At 38.6% G+C, this 22,680-nt stretch overlaps 1 protein-coding gene across 6 annotated transcripts in view; it reads left to right on the top strand.

Annotated features, from left to right (window-relative positions):
* Positions 1-22,680, top strand: part of NSD3 (nuclear receptor binding SET domain protein 3) — a 140,996-nt gene that overhangs the window by 35,402 nt on the left and 82,914 nt on the right. For all 6 annotated transcript variants that reach the window (XM_037831388.1, XM_037831387.1, XM_037831383.1 and 3 more), the window contains one exon: positions 1,806-2,524. In XM_037831388.1, the coding sequence (XP_037687316.1) occupies positions 1,850-2,524 (675 nt within the window). In that variant the 5' untranslated portion in view covers positions 1,806-1,849. The remainder of the gene's footprint in view (positions 1-1,805; positions 2,525-22,680) is intronic.

Below are 22,680 nucleotides of genomic sequence, written 5' to 3'. Positions count from 1 at the left end.
TCTGTCTGAAGCTCAGTGTCTTTTACTTGCAAATCAGGAATCACCATACCTATCTTGGAGAGCTGTTATAAGGATTAAATGTTATAACTTGTAAAATGCCTGGCCAAGAGTGGATGCTAGACAATAAGAGTGCTCTCATCTCCTCCTCTTCTGCCCATTCCACTACAGAGCAGTACATGAAATTTGATTTTTTATATCCTCTCTTATTTATTTGTTTGCGGCTTTAGAACTTCTAAAATTCTTTGTATTTACTAACAGCAGAATATAAACAGCAGTTGTTTGTTTGGATACACCATGAAAAGTATATTGCCAGCCTTTGTTTTCCCTGTCCCCTTGCTATTTTGGGTTACTTGCTTTATCACTATTGTAAATCCTACTAGGTAGACACTGGTCAGTCACAGAGTTGAACTGGGCTATAGCATCAGAATCCATCATCACAGTATTCCAGGCAGCTTACATTCAGTTAATCAGAGTTGATACAGTAGTGAAAACCTGTGTGTCCTGTCTGCCTTTCTAGTAGAAATGTTTATGGAATTATCAAAATAGTATCTGGACTGTCCATTAATCCTCTGTCTTGGGATGTGGATTCGTCAAACCTTATGACAAGGTAGGGCAGTCTTGCAGCATTTCTATATTCTATATTATTATAGCATAACATAGGCATTGTTAGACATCTTCTAGCAGAGTGGGGTCATTGTAAAAGTGCAACAGAGTGATTCCCAACCAAGAGTGTGCATCAGAATCATTTAGAATGTAGTCTTAAAATACTCATACTCCAGGCTTCAGCCCAGATTTACTGAATCAGAATCTTTGGGAGATGGACCCTGGTATGCATTTTGTAAAAGTGCCCCAGATGGTTCTGCTATGTATATATTTCATTGGTGAAAAACAACTAGATACTGACAAGAGTATAGAGAATCAGACATCCTTACACACTATTGGTATGAGTATAGATTGATGTAGTATAGCCCTTAGTTTTCCAGTACCAATCACAATTTCAGATTTGTCCTTTAGGAATAGATATATGCATAACTATATAGTTTCAAGAGTGTCTACTGTAGACCTGTTTATAATATAAAATATTGTGATCAACTAAATGGTTATCAGTATACAAATGGTTAAATACATTATGGTAGATATTTATCACAGTTGTTTATTATGCAGCCACTTGAAGAATGAAGTATGTATGAAGTATATGTATATATGGTGATGTAGAAAGATATTTAGGATATATTGAGTTGAATAAGCAAGTCACAAAATAAACCCTATTTATTTTTATTTTCTATGTAGATATATAGAGAAAGATTCGAAAGAAGACCCACTAGAGTGCTTTAAGTGATTATCTATGGCATAGAAGAGTTGGAATGTGGAGAGGAGAGAGGAAGAGGTCTTTTTACTTGTGTATTTAAAATATTTATATTAAGGTTAATATTTTTAAGTTAAAAAAGAACCACTGGACAAAACATGAACGATTTAAAGGATGCTCGTACAAAACTGAATGTATGTGTCACAACCCTGCTTATTTTGCAAGTAACCAGTTTTAACCTGAGAAACAAAGGAATGTCAAAATTATTTTGCCTTTTTGCAAAGAGGATAAAATTTTGTTGCCAAGGTTGTTGTGAAAGTAACTGAGAGTTTCAGGTGCATAAGCACTCAAGTTTAAAAGTATATGCCCTGTGTCAGAATTATATTGGTTACCTATTTCAGAAATATTTGGTGTCTGTACACATCTGGATATGAAAATTGATTAACCTCCAGTCTATAAAGATATTAACACCTTTTAATCCCTTCTTTTAAAATTTTAGGCCCGATGAGAGAAAGGGAAAGTTAAGGATGCTGGAGCAGAACAATGGATTTCTCTTTCTCTTTCATGCAAGGGATCATGGGAAACACAATTCAGCAACCACCTCAACTCATTGACTCCGCCAACATCCGTCAGGAGGATGCCTTTGATAACAACAGTGACATTGTTGAAGATGGTGGCCAAACACCATATGAAGCTACCTTGCAGCAAGGTTTTCAGTACCCACCTACAACCGAAGAACTTCCTCCACTCACAAATGGATATCCACCATCAGTCAGCATGTATGAAACTCAAACCAAATACCAGTCATATAATCAGTATCCTAATGGGTCAGCCAATGGCTTTGGTGCAGTTAGAAACTTTAGCCCCACTGACTATTATCATTCAGAAATTCCAAACACAAGACCACATGAAATTCTGGAAAAACCTTCCCCTCCACAGCTACCACCTCCTCCTTCGGTACCACAAACTGTGATTCCAAAGAAGACTGGCTCACCTGAAATTAAACTAAAAATAACCAAAACTATCCAGAATGGCAGGGAATTGTTTGAGTCTTCCCTTTGTGGAGACCTTTTAAATGAAGTACAGGCAAGTGAGCACACAAAGTCAAAGCATGAAAGCAGAAAAGAAAAGAGGAAAAAGAGTAATAAGCATGACTCATCTAGATCTGAAGAGCGCAAGTCACACAAAATCCCCAAATTAGAACCAGAGGAACAAAATGTAAGTTGAAACATCTTTTTTGAAAAATTTTGTACTCTTTCGCATTTATTGGAAGTCCAAGAGATCTTTTCAGTTTTTACTTTTTAAAATATAAATATTTCTGATAACTTCTTTCTTATAATCCCTGGCAAGGTGCTTGGAATATTATAATAGGTGCTGAGTAAATACTTGTTAAATAAATGAATGGACATCATTAGAATGAAGAAATGTTTTATAAACATGTCATACTAGAAATCTTCTTTCTTCTTTCGTTTCTTTGTCCTAATAGCATCAGTTATTTTTTTATTTGCCTATACTATACATGTTTTTGAAGATGAAGATGAAAGGCAAGAAGATGGCTGACTGTATTGGTTTTTCACTATTTTAGACTAATTCGTTTGCCAGTATAGCTTAGATTTAATACTCATTGCTAATATGTTTGCTGCTTGAAGTAATGGAGGAATCTTTTGTTAAAATCAGAGTTGGTATTCATATATATTGATTAAAACTTTAGGTGGAGTTTTTGTAAAGATCATCCTTCATAGGCAACTTAAAATTCATACTGCTGAATTTTTTAATGTCTCTGAGGTTTCAGTATGAATTTGCTTAATAATAATAATAAAAAAATCAATTGTAGCTTGAATAAGTTTTTTAGTCAGTATTTTAATACATGATATGTGTTGCAGATGTTTCCCAGCTATCAACTTGGAAAGAAACTAATATTTATTTTAATTATTAAAATTATTTAATTATTAAACTTACTGGTTTACTGCTTCTTTTAACTATATTTTATAAAATTATAATTTATTTTTGTGACAGTTGCCTGTTTTTTTATCTGGTATGCCTGAATGAGTTAATTTGTTATCTTCTGTTCAAAGAAATGTTAATTTCTTTCCCACTCACCTTTTCCTTGATGGCTGGATTCACTTACTTCATGCATCTCAAATATGATTTTTTTCTGGAGTAAAGGTCACAATGGTTCTAGATTCTCACAAGTCCCGGTGTGACATTATAACATGTTTTCTCATTTCCTACAGTTTTGTTTAGTCATTTAACAAATACTTATTGAGTACCTACTCTGTGCTAGGCACTGTTACAGGAATTTAAGGTATGGCAGTGCATGAAAAGTAAAGATGCCTGCTCTCAGGGTGCTTATATTCTAGTGAAAGGAGCCAGAAAATTTATACACACGAAGATACACACACATATATATACACATACTTATATATATACGTAAGTGCAGAGTGCTGTAAAGAAAATAAATCTGTGTAAGGAGACAAAGAGTAAACCAGGGGCACTTTAGCTCTTACGGTATCTTAGTTTTGCATCTAAAACGAAGGCTTTGGAATGAAATGACTTCTGAAATGCCTTTCAGTTTCTTTTGTTGGTTATTAAATGCCCTACACAATACCTAGTTCATGTAGTATTCATGTAGTATTGACGTTTTATTGAGTAAATGAATAAGTGGAAGAAGGGTTAATTTTATGTACTACAAATATATTCATTATAACATTCCTTTCCTAGACCTGCAGTTGAAAGGTTTATGATGCACTGTGACCCTTGGGGAGCACAAAAATGCCTACAACTTGAATTTGGTTTTAGCCTAGCCCCTGAGAATGGCCTGTCTTGATTTTGCTTTAGAGAATCTGACAAATAGGAGCATATCCTGTTTTACTTATTAGGCTAGGTTTTTTTGCCTTTATTGATAAAGTTAGTTAAAAATATATCACAAAGTAGAGAAAAGGTTAGAAGCAGTTAAGAGACAGGATGAAACAGAATGTTTATTTTTTGTATGTACTTTCTGCTTTATTAGGATATGGGGAAAAAAATCAATGCAGTGATGTTTCTAGTAGTCACAGTGCAATGAATTTTTTTTTTATTTAATTTTATTGAGATTGCTCACGTACCATACAATTATCCAGAGATCCAAAGTTCACAATCAATTGTTCATGGTACCATCATACTGCTGTGCATCCATCACAATTAATTTTTTTTCCCAAATTTTAGAACATTTTCATTACTCTAGAAAAGAAATAAAACCAAAAAGAAAACTCAATTCCTCCCCTACCCCTAACCAACCCTCCTCCATTATTGACTCATAGTATTGGTATAGTACATTTGTTACTGTTGATGAAAGAACGTTAAAATACTGTTAACTGTAGTACATAGTTTGCAATAGGTATATTTTTTTCCATATATACTCCTCTATTATTAGCTTCTAGTTATAGTATCATACATTTGTTCTAGTTCATGAAAGAGATTTCTAATATTTGTACAGTTAATCACGGACATTGTCTACCACAAGATTCACTGTTTTATACATTCCCATCTTTTAACCTCCAACTTTCCTTTTAGTGACATATGTGACTCTAGGCTTCCCCTTTCCACCACATTCACACACCATTCAGCACTGTTAGTTTTTCTCACAATAACATGCCACCATCACCTCTGTTTACTTTCAAACACTTAAGTTAAACCTAGTTGAACCTTCTGCTCACAATAAGCCAACACTCCCCATTCTTTAGCCTCATTCTATATCCTGTTAACTTATATTTCATGTCTATGTTTTTATATATTGTAATTAGTTCATATTAGTGAGACCATGTAATATTTGTCCTTGTGCATCTGACTTATTTCACTCAATGTAGTACCCTCAAAGTTTCTTCATCAATCCGTTTTTTTTTTTAAGATGTTTTTGTTCACCCACCATACTTTCCATCCTAAGTAAATAATCAGTGGTTCCCTGTATAGTTACATATTTATGTATTCACCACTGTCACCACTGTCTGTATAAGGACAGCTCCATTTCTTCCACAAAGAAGGAGGAAGAGTCAAAGAAGGTAGAGAGACAAAAAAGAAAAAAAAGAAAAAGAAAGAAAAAACAAAACACGACAGCTAAAAAGCAATGAAAGGAAAGATAGAATTAAACTAAAGTAGAATAAAAGAGTCAGACAACATCACCAATACCAAGAGTCCCATACCCCTCCCTTATGTCCCCCTCTTATAGGCATTTAGCTTTGGATATTGCCTTTGTTACATTAAAGTTTCTTTAATGATAGTCTCTAGTTTGCGTTGATTGTATTTTTCCCCCAGTACTACCCTATTTTTAACACCTTGCAAAGTTGACATTCATTTGTTATCCCTCATGTAAAAACATATTTGTACATTTTATCGCAGTTGTTGAGCCCTCGAGGTTTCACTGAGGTATACAGTCCCAGTCTTTATCTTTCCTCTTTCCTTTGGTGTCCCACATGCTTCTAACCTTCCTCTTTAAACCATACTCAGTCATCTTTGTTCAGTGTACTTACATTGCTATGCTATCATCACCCAAAATTGTGTTCCAAACCTCACTCCTGTCTTTTCCTATCTGTCTGTAGTGCTCCCTTTAGTATTTCCTGTAGCACTGGTATCTTATTCACAAAGTCTCTCATTGTCTGTTTGTCAGAGAATATTTTAAACTCTCCCTCATATTTGAAGTACAGTTTTGCCAGATACAGGATTCTTGGTTGGTGGTTTTTCTCTTTCAGTATCTTAAATATATCACACCACTTCCTTCTTGCCTCCATGATTTCTACTGAGAAATCCGCACATAGTCTTATCAAGCTTCCTTTGTGTGTGATGGATCACTTTTCTCTTGCTGCTTTCAGGATTCTCTCTTTTTTTTTTTTTTTTTTAATCATCATTTTATTGAGATATATTCACATACCACGCAGTCATACAAAACAAATCGTACTTTCAATTGTTTACAGTACCATTACATAGTTGTACATTCATCACCTAAATCAATCCCTGACACCTTCATTAGCACACACTCAAAAATAACAAGAATAATAATTAGAGTGAAAAAGAGCAATTGAAGTAAAAAAGAACACTGGGTACCTTTGTCTGTTTGTTTGCTTCCCCTACTTTTCTACACATCCATCCATAAACTAGACAAAGTGGAGTTTGGTCCTTATGGCATTCCCAATCCCACTGTCACCCCTCATAAGCTACATTTTTATACAACTGTCTTCGAGATTCATGGGTTCTGGGTTGTAGTTTAATAGTTTCAGGTATCCACCACCAGCTACCCCAATTCTTTAGAACCTAAAAAAGGTTGTCTAAAGTGTGCGTAAGAGTGCCCACCAGAGTGATCTCTCGGCTCGTTTTGGAATCTCTCTGCCACTGAAGCTTATTTCATTTCCTTTCACATCCCCCTTTTGGTCAAGAAGATGTTCTCCGTCCCACGATGCCGGGTCTACATTCCTCCCCAGGAGTCATATTCCACGTTACCAGGGAGATTCACTTCCCTGGGTGTCTGATCCCACGTAGTGGGGAGGGCAGTGATTTCACCTTTCAAGTTGGCTTAGCCAGAGAGACAGGGCCACATCTGAGCAACAAAGAGGCATTCAGGAGGAGACTCTTAGGCACAAATACAGGGAGGCCTAGCCTCTCCTTTGCAGGAACCGTCTTCCCAAGGGTAAAACTTATGGTAGAGGGCTCAACCCATCAAACCACCAGTCCCCTGTGTCTGTGGTCATGTTAGCAACCATGGAGGTGGGGTAGGCAAATACCCCTGCATTCTCCACAGGCTCCTCAAGGGGGCACTACATCTTTTTTTTTTTTTCCTTGTTTGTCTTTTTTCTTTCTTTTTTTTTTTTTTAACTTTCCCTTCTTTTTTAAATCAACTGTATGAAAAAAAAAGTTAAAAAGAAAACAAAGATACAATAAAAGAACATTTCAAAGAGACCATAACAAGGGAGTAAGAAAAAGACAACTAACCTAAGATAACTGCTTAACTTCCAACATGTTCCTACTTTACCCCAAGAAAGTTACATAATATAGCAACATTTCAGTGAACTTGTTCCTACTACATCCATCAGAAATTAACAGACCATAGTCATTTCTGGGCATCCCCAGAACGTTAAATAGCTTATCTGTTCTTCTTGGATTATTGTTCCCCCTTCCTTAATTGCTCTCTACTGCTAGTTCCCCTACATTCTACATTATAAACCATTTGTTTTACATTTTTCAAAGTTCACATTAGTGGTAGCATATAATATTTCTCTTTTTGTGCCTGGCTTATTTCGCTCAGCATTATGTCTTCAAGGTTCATCCATGTTGTCATATGTTTCACCAGATCGTTCCTTCTTACTGCCGCGTAGTATTCCATCGTGTGTATATACCACATTTTATTTATCCACTCATCTGTTGAAGGACATTTGGGTTGTTTCCATCTCTTGGCAATTGTGAATAATGCTGCTATGAACATTGGCGTGCAGATATCTGTTCGTGTCACTGCTTTCCGATCTTCCGGGTATATCCCGAGAAGTGCAATCGCTGGATCGAATGGTAGCTCTATATCTAGTTTTCTAAGGAACTGCCAGACTGACTTCCAGAGTGGCTGAACCATTATACAGTCCCACCAACAATGAATATGAGTTCCAATTTCTCCACATCCCCTCCAGCATTTGTAGTTTCCTGTTTGTTTAATGGCAGCCATTCTAACCGCTGTTAGATGGTATCTCATTGTGGTCTTAATTTGCATCTCTCTAATAGCTAGTGAAGCTGAACATTTTTTCATGTGTTTCTTGGCCATTTGTATTTCCTCTTCAGAGAACTGTCTTTTCATATCTTTTGCCCATTTTATAATTGGGCTGTCTGTACTATTGTCATTGAGTTGTAGGATTTCTTTATATATGCAAGATATCAGTCTTTTGTCAGATACATGGTTTCCAAAAATTTTTTCCCATTGAGTTGGCTGCCTCTTTACCTTTTTGAGAAATTCCTTTGAGGTGCAGAAACTTCTAAGCTTGAGGAGTTCCCATTTATCTATTTTCTCTTTTGTTGCTTGTGCTTTGGGTGTAAAGTCTAGGAAGTGGCCTCCTAATACAAGGTCTTGAAGATGTTTTCCTACATTATCTTCTAGGAGTTTTATGGTACTTTCTTTTATATTGAGATCTTTGGTCCATTTTGAGTTAATTTTTGTGTAGGGGGTGAGGTAGGGGTCCTCTTTCATTCTTTTGGATATGGATATCCAACTCTCCCAGCCCCATTTGTTGAAAAGACCATTATGGCTCAGTTCGGTGACTTTGGGGGCCTTATCAAAGATCAGTCGGCCATAGATCTGAGGGTCTATCTCTGAATTCTCAATTCGATTCCATTGATCTATATGTCTATCTTTGTGCCAGTACCATGCTGTTTTGGCAACTGTGGCTTTATAATAAGCTTCAAAGTCAGGGAGTGTAAGTCCTCCCACTTCGTTTTTCTTTTTTAGAGTGTCTTTAGCAATTCGAGGCATCTTCCCTTTCCAAATAAATTTGATAACTAGCTTTTCCAAGTCTGCAAAGTAGGTTGTTGGAATTTTGATTGGGATTGCATTGAATCTGTAGATGAGTTTGGGTAGAATTGACATCTTAATGACATTTAGCCTTCCTATCCATGAACATGGAATATTTTTCCATCTTTTAAGGTCCCCTTCTATTTCTTTTAGTAGAGTTATGTAGTTTTCTTTGTATAGGTCTTTTACATCTTTGGTTAACTTTATTCCTAGGTACTTGATTTTTTTAGTTGCTATTGAAAATGGTATCTTTTTCTTGAGTGTCTCTTCAGTTTGTTCATTTCTAGCATATAGAAACATTACTGACTTATGTGCATTAATCTTGTATCCCGCTACTTTGCTAAATTTGTTTATTAGCTCTAGTAGGTGTATCGTTGATTTCTCAGGGTTTTCTAGATATAAGATCATATCATCTGCAAACAATGACAGTTTTACTTCTTCTTTTCCAATTTGGATGCCTTTTATTTCTTTGTCTTGCCGGATTGCCCTGGCTAGCACTTCCAGCACAATGTTGAATAACAGTGGTGACAGCGGGCATCCTTGTCTTGTTCCTGATCTTAGAGGGAAGGCTTTCAGTCTCTCACCATTGAGTACTATGCTGGCTGTGGGTTTTTCATATATGCTCTTTATCATGTTGAGGAAGTTTCCTTCAATTCCTACCTTTTGAAGTGTTTTTATCAAAAAGGGATGTTGGATTTTGTCAAATGCTTTTTCAGCATCTATTGAGATGATCAATTGATTTTTCCCTTTCGAGTTTTTAATGTGTTGTAATACATTGATTGTTTTTCTTATGTTGAACCATCCTTGCATGCCTGGAATGAACCCCACTTGGTCATGGTGTATGATTTTTTTAATGTGTCTTTGGATTCGATTTGCAAGTATTTTGTTGAGGATTTTTGCATCTATATTCATTAGGGAGATTGGCCGGTAGTTTTCCTTTTTTGTAGCATCTTTGCCTGGTTTTGGTATTAGATTGATGTTAGCTTCATAAAATGAGTTAGGTAGTGTTCCATTTTTTTCAATGTTTTGAAAGAGTTTGAGTAAGATTGGTGTCAGTTCTTTCTGGAAAGTTTGGTAGAATTCCCCTGTGAAGCCATCTGGCCCTGGGCATTTATTTGTGGGAAGATTTTTGATGACTGATTGGATCTCTTTGCTTGTGATGGGTTGGGTGAGGTCTTCTATTTCTTCTCTGGTCAGTCTAGGTTGTTCATATGTTTCCAGGAAATTGTCCATTTCTTCTACATTATCCAGTTTGTTGCCATACAGTTGTTCATAATATCCTCTTATAATTTTTTTAATTTCTTCAGGATCTGCAGTTATGTCACCTTTTTCATTCATTATTTTGTTTATATGGGTCTTCTCTCTTTTTGATTTTGTCAGTCTAGCTAGGGGCTTGTCAATCTTGTTGATCTTCTCAAAGAACCAACTTTTGGTGATATTTATCCTTTCTATTGTTTTTTTGTTCTCTATGTCATTTATTTCTGCTTTAATCCTTGTTATTTCTTTTCTTGTACTTGGTTTAGGATTGGTTTGCTGTTCATTTTCTAGCTTCTTCAGTTGATCCATTAGTTCTTTGATTTTGGCTCTTTCTTCCTTTTTAATATATGCGTTTAGTGCTATAAATTTCCCCCTTAGCACTGCTTTTGCTGCATCCCATAGGTTTTGGTATGTTGTGTTCTCATTTTCATTCGTCTCTATATATTTAGCAATTTCTCTTGCTATTTCTTCTTTAACCCACTGATTGTTTAGGAGTGTGTTGTTTAACCTCCAGGTATTTGTGAATTTTCTAAGTCTCTGATGGTTATTGACTTCTAATTGTATTCCATTGTGGTCAGAGAATGTGCTTTGAATAATTTCAATCTTTTTAAATTTATTGAGGCTTGTTTTATGTCCCAGCATATGATCTATTCTGGAGAAAGTTCCGTGAGCACTAGAAAAGTATGTGTATCCTGGTGATTTGGGATGTAGTGTAGATGTCTGTTAAATCTAATTCATTTATCAGATTGTTTAGGTTTTCAGTTTCCTTATTGGTCTTCTGTCTGGTTGATCTATCTATAGGAGAGAGTGATGTGTTGAAGTCTCCCACAATTATTGTGGAAACATCAATTGCTTCCTTTAGTTTTGCCAGTGTTTCTTTCATGTATTTTGTGGCACCTTGATTGGGTGCATAGACATTTACGATTGTTATTTCTTCTTGCTGAATTGCCCCTTTTATTAGTATGTAGTGGCCTTCTTTGTCTCTCAAAACATCCCTGCATTTGAAGTCTATTTTATCTGAGATTAATATTGCTACACCTGCTTTCTTTTGGCTGTAGCTTGCATGAAATATTTTTTTCCATCCTTTCACTTTCAGTTTCTTTGTGTCCCTGTGTCTAAGATGAGTCTCTTGTATGCAACATATTGATGGTTCATTTTTTTTGATCCATTCTGCGAATCTATATTTTTTAATTGGGGAGTTTAATCCATTTACATTCAACATTAAAACCGTGAAGGCATTTCTTGAATCGGCCATCTTATCCTTTGGTTTATGTTTGCCATATTTTTCCCTCTCTCTATTAATATCCTTTATTGTACCCATACCGAATCTCTTTAGTACTGAACGTTTCTCCAAGTCTCTCTGTCCTGTCTTTGTTTCTCTGTCTGTAGGGCTCCCTTTAGTATCTCCAGTAGGGCAGGTCTCTTGTTAGCAAATTCTCTCAGCATTTCTTTGTCTGTGAAAAGTTTAAGCTCTCCCTCAAATTTGAAGGAGAGCTTTGCTGGATAAAGTATTCTTGGCTGGAAATTCCTCTCACTCAGAATTTTAAATATATCGTGCCACTGCCTTCTTGCCTCCATGGTGGCTGCTGAGTAGTCACTACTTAGTCTTATGCTGTTTCCTTTGTATGTGGTGAATTGCTTTTCTCTTGCTGCTTTCAGAACTTGCTCTTTCTCTTATGTGTTTGACAGTGTGATCAGTATATGTCTCGGAGTGGGTTTTTTTTGGATTTATTCTATTTGGAGTTCGCTGAGCATTTATGATTTGTGTATTTATGTTGTTTAGAAGATTTGGGAAGTTTTCCCCAACAATTTCTTTGAATACTCTTCCTAGACCTTTACCCTTTTCTTCCCCTTCTGGGACACCAATGAGTCTTATATTCGGACGTTTCATATTATCTATCATATCCCTGAGGTCCATTTCGAGTTTTTCAATTTTTTTCCCCATTCTTTCTTTTATGCTTTCATTTTCCATTCTGTCATCTTCTAGGTCACTGATTCGTTGTTCAACTTCCTCTAGTCTTGTGCTATGAGTGTCCAGAATCTTTTTAATTTGGTCAACAGTTTCTTTAATTTCCATAAGATCATCTATTTTTTTATTTAGTCTTGCAGTGTCTTCTTTATGCTCTTCTAGGGTCTTCTTGATTTCCTTCATATCCCGTACTATGGTCTCATTGTTCATCTTTAGTTCTTGAGTAGCTGCTCTAGGTGCTGTGTCTCTTCTGGTCTTTTGATTTGGGTGCTTGGGCTTGGGTTATCCATATCGTCTGGTTTTTTCATATGCTTTATAATTTTCTGTTGTTTTTGGCCTCGTGGCATTTGCTGAACTTGATAGAGTTCTTTTAGGGTTTGTAGACCTATTGAAGTCCTTATCTCTAATTTATCAGATCTACAGCTTCGTGGAGTACACTTTCTCTAACTAACCAGCAGGTGGCGTCCACGAGCCACCTGTTCTCCACAAGCCAGATCTCCCCTGCTTAGCCTTTTTGGTGAGTGGGGGAGTGAGTCTTGTGGGGCCCAATTGGTGTACCAAGCTTGCGTGTGTAGTTGGTGTTGCCTGCCCTGTATGTGGGGTGTGTTTCTGGGCAGTCGGGGAGGGGGGGTGGCCCTAACAATCAAATCTCCCTGATGATCCTAGAGTTTTAAAGCTGCTGCAATAGTCTAATCCTTCAGTTCAGTCCTGCCACAGTTTGTCTCTGCCACTGACCCACAAGTCTTTGGTATTGGCGTATGGCTCCTGAGACTTGCAAGTGGGCCCCTCTTCCAGGCTGTGCACCCCGGGTCCTCTGTTGAGGGATGACTGTGCTATGTCACAGGTGAGTGCCGTCCCCCCAGGGCAGTTCTGGGCTGCTGGGCTGTGTAGGGAGGCTCCCAGTCTGCTCAAATGATGGCTGAATGGGGCTTTGTTAATTCACACTGCTCCACCTTCCCAGCTCTGGGACATTCAGCTGAGGTTGCAGGGAAGGCTAATGTCCACGCCCAGTTTTGTGGTGTGTGCCTGTTATTTGAAGCACTTCCGTCACACTGGGTTGTCTGGGGCAGCTCTGGGCTATGGGGCTGGCGATGGGCAGGAGTGTTTCCTGTCCACCAGGATGGTGGCTGTGAGCGGACACCCCCCTTTTCTTGGGAAGTTGTGTTGTTTAGTGAATTTTCTCAGCCACTGGATTATTGCCTTTTGTCTCAGAGCTCTCTTAGTTCTGCTCTTGACTTGACGTGCCCAAATTGCAATTCTTTGAAGCTTTCTGTATTGAGCTTCTTAGAGTAATTGTTTTAGAAAAAGCAAAAAGGATTTAAAAAAAAAAAAAAAAAAAAACGGCCCTCCTCAGAGATCTAATGGGTTATTGAAATGCTAATAGACAAAGCAACCAGGGCCATTAAGGAAAGGTGCACAGGGCAGAGAGATCAGCTTTGCTTCGGGATTTGCATATGCGCCTCAAGGCCTGAGCTCCGCCCTTCCCCCCTCTGCGTTCACCAGAACTCCAAAAATCCTCCGCTTTTATTTTGGAGTTTTTCGTGTTGTTTTTTTTCTATGCCTGTCTCCTCTCTGCTGGGCTGGCTGCTCTCAGAGTCTCTGGTGTCTGGTCTCAGTCTATCTATGGTTGGAGTTTGAATCAGTAGAATGAGTTTCCGATAAGAGCAGCCACTGCAATTCTCCCTTCTCCTTCCCGGAGCTGACAGCCCCTCCTCCCCCGGGACTGAGCCTGGCAGGGAGGGGCGCGGGTCCCCTGGCCGCAAAAACTTACAGATTTCGCTGATCTCAGCAGTTCCACGTTTTCATGAGTGTTGTATGAAGTATGCCCAAAGACAGATTGCTCTGTGGTGTCCAGTCCACGCAGTTCCTGGCTTTTTACCTACTTTCCTGGAGGTGTAACTAAGACTTACAGCTCACCAGTCTGCCATCTTGCCCCGCCTTTCAGGATTCTCTCTTTATCTTTGAAGTTTGATAATCTGATCATTAAGTGTCTTGGTGTAGGTCTATTTGGATCTCTTCTGTTTGGGGTGCGCTGCGCTTCTTGGATCTGTAATTTTATGTCTTTCATAAGAGATGGAAAATTTTCATTGATTATTTCTTCTATTATTGCTTCTGCCCCTTTTCCCTTCTCTTCCCCTTCTGGGACACCCATGACACATACATTCATGCGCCTCATGTTGTCATTCTGTTCCCTGAGACATTGCTCATATTTTTCCATTCTTTTCCCTATCTGTTCTTTTGTGTGTAGGATTTCAGGTGTCTTGTTCTCCAGTTCCTGAGTGTTTTCTTCTGCCTCTTGAGATCTGCTGTTGTATGTCTCCATTGTGTTTTTCATCTCTTGTGTTGTGCCTTTCATTTCCATAGATTCTGCCAGTTGTTTTTTCAAACTTCCGAGTTCTATCTTACACTTGCCCGGTGTTTTCTTTATAGCCTTTGTCTCTTCTGTTATATCTTCCCTGAACTCGTTTGATTTGGTTTTTGATTTTATTTAGCATATTTCTTTGAAAACCTTTAATAGATTGTTTCATTAAAGTGAAACAGTATCTCAGCTGTATCTTGATTGAGGTGTAAGTTTGTTCCTTTTACTGCTCCATACCTTCTTTTTTCCTAGATTGTAGTTTTCTGTTGTCTAGGCATCTGGTTTCCTTGGTTACCCCAGTCAGATTTTCCCAGACCAGTACGGGTTCTGGTCTCAGAATGGGGTTATATTCAGGGTGTATCTTAGAGGAATGACAGGCTTTCCTGTGGAGTTTTCAGTATTGCTTTTCCTAACCTGTCGAGCTGGTGGCACCTGTCAGCCTGTCGCTCCCGACTGATGTAAGGAGATGCAACCCCCTCAGTTTCTGTTTTGGCTGTTTTCTCCCAGGCTCTGGGGTCTGGTTCTGAAAGGAAAGCTGGGCCCCCCCTCCTTACTCTTAGGGAAGATACACCCCCTACGTTGTTATCTGCATTTGAATAGTTTCTGACTCTGTTATCTCCACCCCTGTCTGGGTCAGAGCACTGCGAACTGAAAATGGCTGCGGGTCTCTCTTCTGAGCCCCTCAGGTTGAGAGAGAGAAAAAGGGACAGAAAGCCTCCTTTTGGAACCAGTACACGGCCCCCCAGTTTCACTCATCAGCCAGAAGTAATACCCAGTCTTCTGGGCTCCGCCTCCCAGGACAGATGAGTCTTCTGGTTCTTTAAGGTCAGTCATCACTAAAAACCTCTGTCTGCTTGTTGGGGGTTTGTAACTTGTATTCAGCAGTCCACATTTGTTAATTAAAACCCCATTTGGAGCTCAGCTGAGCTATATTTGCTTGCTGGGAGAGTGCTGCTAGTTTCTACTATAGCAAGGCTTTGCAGCTTACCCTGCTGTGGGGGAAGGGGGCTCTCAGCACAGTTCTGCAGCTTTTACTTACAGATTCTATGCTGCGATTTCAGGCATTCCTCCCAATCCAGGTTGGTGTACGATGTGTGGACAGTCACGGTTGTCCCCCAGCAGTTATTTCAGATTATTTACTAGTTGTTCCTTGTTGTTTACTAGTTGTTCCAGGGGACTGACAAAATTCCACTCCTTTCTATGCTACCATCTTTCCCCTCCTCTGCAATGAGATTTTAAAGCCAATTCTTTCTTTGTTGGATATTTGTTTTGCCTGGCTATGCAGTTAACCTTCAGTTAACTAATATGTTGAGAGATTAGAAAGTTTGGATATAATTTAAGAGTTTTTGTTCATTTTCTTTTTAGTGATTTTTGCTGGGCATAATTTAGTATTTGATTATTTGTGATCTTACAGTATTGTGGGGTAGAGGAACATCAATTGGTTGGAAGTATAGACGTAGACAGTGGGATTGATTGCACTATTACTAAAATCATTGCCTGAAAATTGGGTTTGAGGGGATGGAATCCATATTTTTTTCTTGTCTGTCTGTCTCTGTCTCTGAGCCCTCCACTTCACCCTCCTCCCCTTTCTTTCAAAGAAGTAAAGTGAAGAACTAAGTTGTACTTAATTGATTTTTGATGAATTGAAATTTTATCATACATGGTATGGGGAGGGTGATTGCATGCTTAAGAGATGAATACCTTAAAAGTTGTACTCTACTCTGACAAGGGAACGGTACAGCTAGCACTCCCACGGCCCTTTCTTATTGTCAGTTTCATGCTTTGCCAAGCTATACAGGAACTAGTGGTGTGCACAAATTAATCTCTTTTGTAACCTTATATATTTTTAATTGGATTTTGTTAACTTGAACAATATCTTTACCACTTCTTTAGGCCAGTTTTAAATGTGTTAATTTTTGATACCCTTGTGCCTTCTAGTTGTCACTGGGGATGCAAGTCTTTGGTGGTCAGCATTGCAGAGGGTGTAGAAGGTGAAGAAGCCCAGATAGAGTTTGCTCACTCCACCAGACAGTCCCCCTCCCCCATATGGTAAGGGAAACATAATGAAAACTGTGCGCCTGGGAAAGCAGTTTGAAATGATTGTCCTAGGTTCTTCTTTGAGCAAACAAAATCTCATCTAAAATAATGTACTTTACAATTTCTCTTGCTGTTTTTTTTCTTTTCTTTTTTCTTAATACTTGAACTACAAGTATTTCCTCCCAACTCGGAGCAGTTTGGCCTTCTGCTATTTGGAACAGCTTAAGTATATCTTCTCAACAAGGAAAATGTGTCCAAACATCTAGGCAGCAGGAGATCTGAAATCACTATTGAAATTGTGTATTTTGTAAAGCTGCTTTTGCTGTTTTGCCTCCCACCAAATTAGAAACATGTGGAAATGTTTCTGCAGTTCTTTCTCCTTGGCAGGTGTAATGCCTCAGGCATGTGAGTAGGGTATAGGCCCTATTCAAACATTGGTCTTGCACCAGTACTTCAGTGGGCCTGTCATCTAAGGCTTGTCTCTTTAACTCTTTGCTTGCCATTTTCAGTTATAAAAAGCCAAGCTAAAGACCAGTCTCATTAACACGAAATTGCAGGTTTTATTTAGTTCTCTAACCTCAGAGTATTAGGTTTTAAAATTCTTAGAAACTGTTCCTATGTATCATGTTCTTTTCGTACAGATTTTTGTTTTTAAGAATATGAACATAAATTATTCAGAGAGTAAAAAAAGTAATGCATGAACAATTTATCACCTTTAAAATTTTCTTTTCACCTTTAATATTTGCCTAAGCCTTTTGTTCTTTTAGGGAATATGCCTTTTGTTAATGTTTCGGAAAAAATTTTTTTAGGTAATGTTATTAAAGGGTTTGAGATTCTGCCAGATTCAAGTCATATTGTTACTCTGATCTCTTGGGTTTTAATCAAAAGTGTTAGACCAAATATTTTTTTAAAGGAGTATTTAGGATAATGTAATTTATTTTAGCTGCCCTTATTCTTTTTTTTTCCCCTATTTAAGAAGCCTACTGTGATCCTTTCATGAAAAATACGTCTTTCTATGTGGAATCAACTAAAAATGTAAACCATAAGTTTAAAATTAAGATGAACTGAACAGTAAAGAGAGCTAACTTACAGTCATCTTTTTCTCTGATGCTTTCTCTTCCTAACAAAGCCAGCAGTATTAGCACCAATAAAGGTGTCTTCTGTCCCTGCTTGATTTTAATCTGTTTTAAACTTGTCCCTCTCCTTTGAACAACTGAAGGAAAATGGATTTATACTCAGGACTATTTTTTCTGTTGGCATTTTCTGACTCCTTGTTTTTCTTGATTCTAAGCATTTGACTTCCATTGACCATTTCTTCTTAAAAATTTCTCACCACCTTAATTGGTGTTTGTGATTATGCTGTTTCTTGGTTTATCCTCTTACCTTTCTTTTGAGGTAAAGTCATAGGTCTCTAAATGCCTGCTGGGTATATCTCTTTTGCTTATGTTCCCCCTCTATCATTGCAATGTCCTTATTTGATTTCTTATTCCTTTTCTTATTCGTGTAGTCTTGAAAGCTTAGAACAAATATTCTTGGGCTTCTTTCTCTTCCTTGCCACTTTGTTCCTTTTAAATTGATTGTGTGAAAAATTTCAATCCTGTGAAACTGATTTTAATGGTGTTTCAAACTTGCCTGAAGGAAACACCAAAAATCTGGAACAAATTGAAAAACAAAGCAGATAAGAAACTTGAATAATAAAACGGTTTTTAAGGAAAACCCTGCCTTTAATCCAGAAAGGGAAAAATGAAAATGAGTTTCAGATCAGTTCTTATGGTAGCTGGATTTTGTTGTATGATAAAGATTAGTCAGTTCTTACCTGTCTTCCCTCAAAAAGACCCATATGTGAAGACTGAATGTGTGTTGGAGTATGACTCGCTTTCTTAGCTGCGTATATGCTTCCTCAAGTGACCCTGTCTTCCTGTTGTCACTTGGTTAGATGAGGGCTTATCTTAAGCTACATCTGTAGACTAAAATGAAGTTACCAGATGGACCTATCCACATCTGGGCAGTACTTATAAACTGATTTATTATTACACTAATGAACAGGGGAAAAATCTTCATTTGAACATAGATTTTTCTTTCCTCAAGTTGTTTAGTGTGTGTGTCCTTTTAGATTCATTGTACCACCACAGAAGTACCTGACAGTTAAGTTTGTGCCTGTCAACAAGTTGAACTACCTTCTTTCACCTGAACTACTGTAGTGTTCTTCTAAATAAACTCTGCTCTGTGCTTGCTCCCTTCTAAAATACTCTCCATATAATAGCCAACATGATCTTGTTAAAACATAAATTGATGGGATGTTACTCTTCTGCCTAAACCTCTCCAATGGGTTTTTTTTTTTTTTTTTTTTTTACATCTAATTTTTATTTATTTTTCATCTAAAAATAATTAAAGCTTCGTTAATATTTAGACACATGGATTGAATATCCTGGTGCCCTCACATGGCCGTATATCAGGCGACACCTGTCCTGGATGGGATGGAAAAGGGGAGATGGTATGACGCAGGCCAGGACAGTGTGGCACCAGCACTCACACCTGCTGTCGGCGCACCTGGGGCGAGTGACGTTCACACAGGACGAGAAATGGAAGTATAGGTCATGTGATCTGGTTTTTCTTTTCTTGTACTTGGTTTAGGATTGGTTTGCTGTTCATTTTCTAGCTTCTTCAGTTGATCCATTAGTTCTTTGATTTTGGCTCTTTCTTCCTTTTTAATATATGCGTTTAGTGCTATAAATTTCCCCCTTAGCACTGCTTTTGCTGCATCCCATAGGTTTTGGTATGTTGTGTTCTCATTTTCATTCGTCTCTATATATTTAGCAATTTCTCTTGCTATTTCTTCTTTAACCCACTGATTGTTTAGGAGTGTGTTGTTTAACCTCCAGGTATTTGTGAATTTTCTAAGTCTCTGATGGTTATTGACTTCTAATTGTATTCCATTGTGGTCAGAGAATGTGCTTTGAATAATTTCAATCTTTTTAAATTTATTGAGGCTTGTTTTATGTCCCAGCATATGATCTATTCTGGAGAAAGTTCCGTGAGCACTAGAAAAGTATGTGTATCCTGGTGATTTGGGATGTAATGTCCTGTATATGTCTGTTAAATCTAATTCATTTATCAGATTGTTTAGGTTTTCAATTTCCTTATTGGTCTTCTGTCTGGTTGATCTATCTGTAGGAGAGAGTGATGTGTTGAAGTCTCCCACAATTATTGTGGAAACATCAATTGCTTCCTTTAGTTTTGCCAGTGTTTCTCTCATGTATTTTGTGGCACCTTGATTGGGTGCGTAGACATTTACGATTGTTATTTCTTCTTGCTGAATTGCCCCTTTTATTAGTATGTAGTGGCCTTCTTTGTCTCTCAAAACATCCCTGCATTTGAAGTCTATTTTATCTGAGATTAATATTGCTACACCTGCTTTCTTTTGGCTGTAGCTTGCATGAAATATTTTTTTCCATCCTTTTACTTTCAGTTTCTTTGTGTCCCTGTGTCTAAGATGAGTCTCTTGTATGCAACATATTGATGGTTCATTTTTTTTGACCCATTCTGCGAATCTATATCTTTTAATTGGGGAGTTTAATCCATTTACATTCAACGTTAAAACCGTGAAGGCATTTCTTGAATCGGCCATCTTATCCTTTGGTTTATGTTTGCCATATTTTTCCCTCTCTCTATTAATATCCTTTATTGTACCCATACCGAATCTCTTTAGTACTGAACCTTTCTCCAAGTCTCTCTGTCCTGTCTTTGTTTCTCTGTCTGTAGGGCTCCCTTGAGTATCTCCAGTAGGGCAGGTCTCTTGTTAGCAAATTCTCTCAGCATGTGTTTGTCTGTGAAAAATTTAAGCTCTCCCTCAAATTTGAAGGAGAGCTTTGCTGGATAAAGTATTCTTGGCTGGAAATTCCTCTCACTCAGAATTTTAAATATATCGTGCCACTGCCTTCTTGCCTCCATGGTGGCTGCTGAGTAGTCACTACTTAGTCTTATGCTGTTTCCTTTGTATGTGGTGAATTGGTTTTCTCTTGCTGCTTTCAGAACTTGCTCCTTCTCTTCTGTGTTTGACAGTGTGATCAGTATATGTCTCGGAGTGGGTTTATTTGGATTTATTCTATTTGGAGTTCGCTGAGCATTTATGATTTGTGTATTTATGTTGTTTAGAAGATTTGGGAAGTTTTCCCCAACAATTTCTTTGAATACTCTTCCTAGACCTTTACCCTTTTCTTCCCCTTCTGGGACACCAATGAGTCTTATATTTGGACGTTTCATATTATCTATCATATCCCTGAGGTCCATTTCGAGTTTTTCAATTTTTTTCCCCATTCTTTCTTTTATGCTTTCATTTTCCATTCTGTCATTTTCCAGGTCACTGATTCGTTGTTCAACTTCCTCTAGTCTTGTACTATGAGTGTCCAGAATCTTTTTAATTTGGTCAACAGTTTCTTTAATTTCCATAAGATCATCCATTTTTTTATTTAGTCTTGCAATGTCTTCTTTATGCTCTTCTAGAGTCTTCTTGATTTCCTTTATATCCCGTACTAGGGTCTCATTGTTCATCTTTAGTTCTTTGAGTAGCTGCTCTAGGTGCTGTGTCTCTTCTGGTCTTTTGATTTGGGTGCTTGGGCTTGGGTTATCCATATCGTCTGGTTTTTTTCATATGCTTTATAATTTTCTGTTGTTTTTGGCCTCGTGGCATTTGCTGAACTTGATAGAGTTCTTTTAGGGTTTGTAGACCTATTGAAGTCCTTATCTCTAATTTATCAGATCTACAGCTTCGTGGAGTACACTTTCTCTAACTAACCAGCAGGTGGCGTCCACGAGCCACCTGTTCTCCACAAGCCAGTTCTCCCCTGCTTAGCCTTTTTGGTGAGTGGGGGAGTGAGTCTTGTGGGGCCCAACTGGTGTACCAAGCTTGCGTGTGTAGTTGGTGTTGCCTGCCCTGTATGTGGGGCGTGTTTCTGGGCAGTCGGGGAGGGGGGGTGGCCCTAACAATCAAATCTCCCTGGTGATCCTAGAGTTTTAAAGCTGCTGCAATAGTCTAATCCTTCAGTTCAGTCCTGCCACAGTTTGTCTCTGCCACTGACCCACAAATCCTTGGTATTGGCGTATGGCTCCTGAGACTTGCAAGTGGGCCCCTCTTCCAGGCTGTGCACCCCGGGTCCTCTGTTGAGGGATGACTGTGCTATGTCATAGGTGAGTGCCATCCCCCCAGGGCAGTTCTGGGCTGCTGGGCTGTGTAGGGAGGCTCCCAGTCTGCTCAAATGATGGCTGAATGGGGCTTTGTTAATTCACACTGCTCCACCTTCCCAACTCTGGGACAATCAGCTGAGGTTGCAGGGAAGGCTAATGTCCACGCCCAGTTTTGTGGTGTGTGCCTGTTATTTGAAGCACTTCCGTCACACTGGGTTGTCTGGGGCAGCTCTGGGCTATGGGGCTGGCGATGGGCAGGAGTGTTTCCTGTCCACCAGGATGGTGGCTGTGAGCGGACACCCCCCTTTTCTTGGGAAGTTGTGGTGTTTAGTGAATTTTCTCAGCCACTGGATTATTGCCTTTTGTCTCAGAGCTCTCTTAGTTCTGCTCTTGACTTGACGTGCCCAAATTGAAAGTCTTTGAAGCTTTCTGTATTGGGCTTCTTAGAGTAATTGTTTTAGAAAAAGAAAAAAGGATTAAAAAAAAAAAAAAAAAAAAGGGCCCTCCTCAGAGATCTAATGGGTTATTGAAATGCTAAGAGACAAAGCAACCAGGGCCATTAAGGAAAGGTCCACAGGGCAGAGAGATTCGCTTTTCTTCGGGATTTGCATATGTGCCTCAGGGCCTGAGCTCTGCCCTTCCCCTTTCTATGTTCACTAGAACTCCAAAAATCCTCTGCTTTTATTTTGGAGTTTTTCGTGTTGTTTTTTTTCTATGCCTGTCTCCTCTCTGCTGGGCTGGCTGCTCTCAGATTCTCTGGTGTCTGGTCTCAGTCTATCTATGGTTGGAGTTTGGATCAGTAGAATGAGTTTCCGATAAGGGCTGCCACTGCAGTTCTCCCTTCTCCTTCCCAGAGCTGACAGCCCCTCCTCCCACGGGACTGAGCCTGGCAGGGAGGGGCGCGGGTCCCCTGGCCGCAAAAACTTACAGATTTCGCTGATCTCAGCAGTTCCACGTTTTCATGAGTGTTGTATGAAGTATGCCCAAAGACAGATTGCTCTGTGGTGTCCAGTCCACGCAGTTCCTGGCTTTCTACCTACTTTCCTGGAGGA

The sequence above is a fragment of the Choloepus didactylus genome, chromosome 3, assembly GCF_015220235.1.
Source record: "Choloepus didactylus isolate mChoDid1 chromosome 3, mChoDid1.pri, whole genome shotgun sequence".
Lineage (NCBI taxonomy): Eukaryota > Metazoa > Chordata > Mammalia > Pilosa > Megalonychidae > Choloepus > Choloepus didactylus.
The sequence above is the reverse complement of the archived record's forward strand: the minus strand, read 5'-3'. Positions and strand labels throughout refer to the sequence as shown.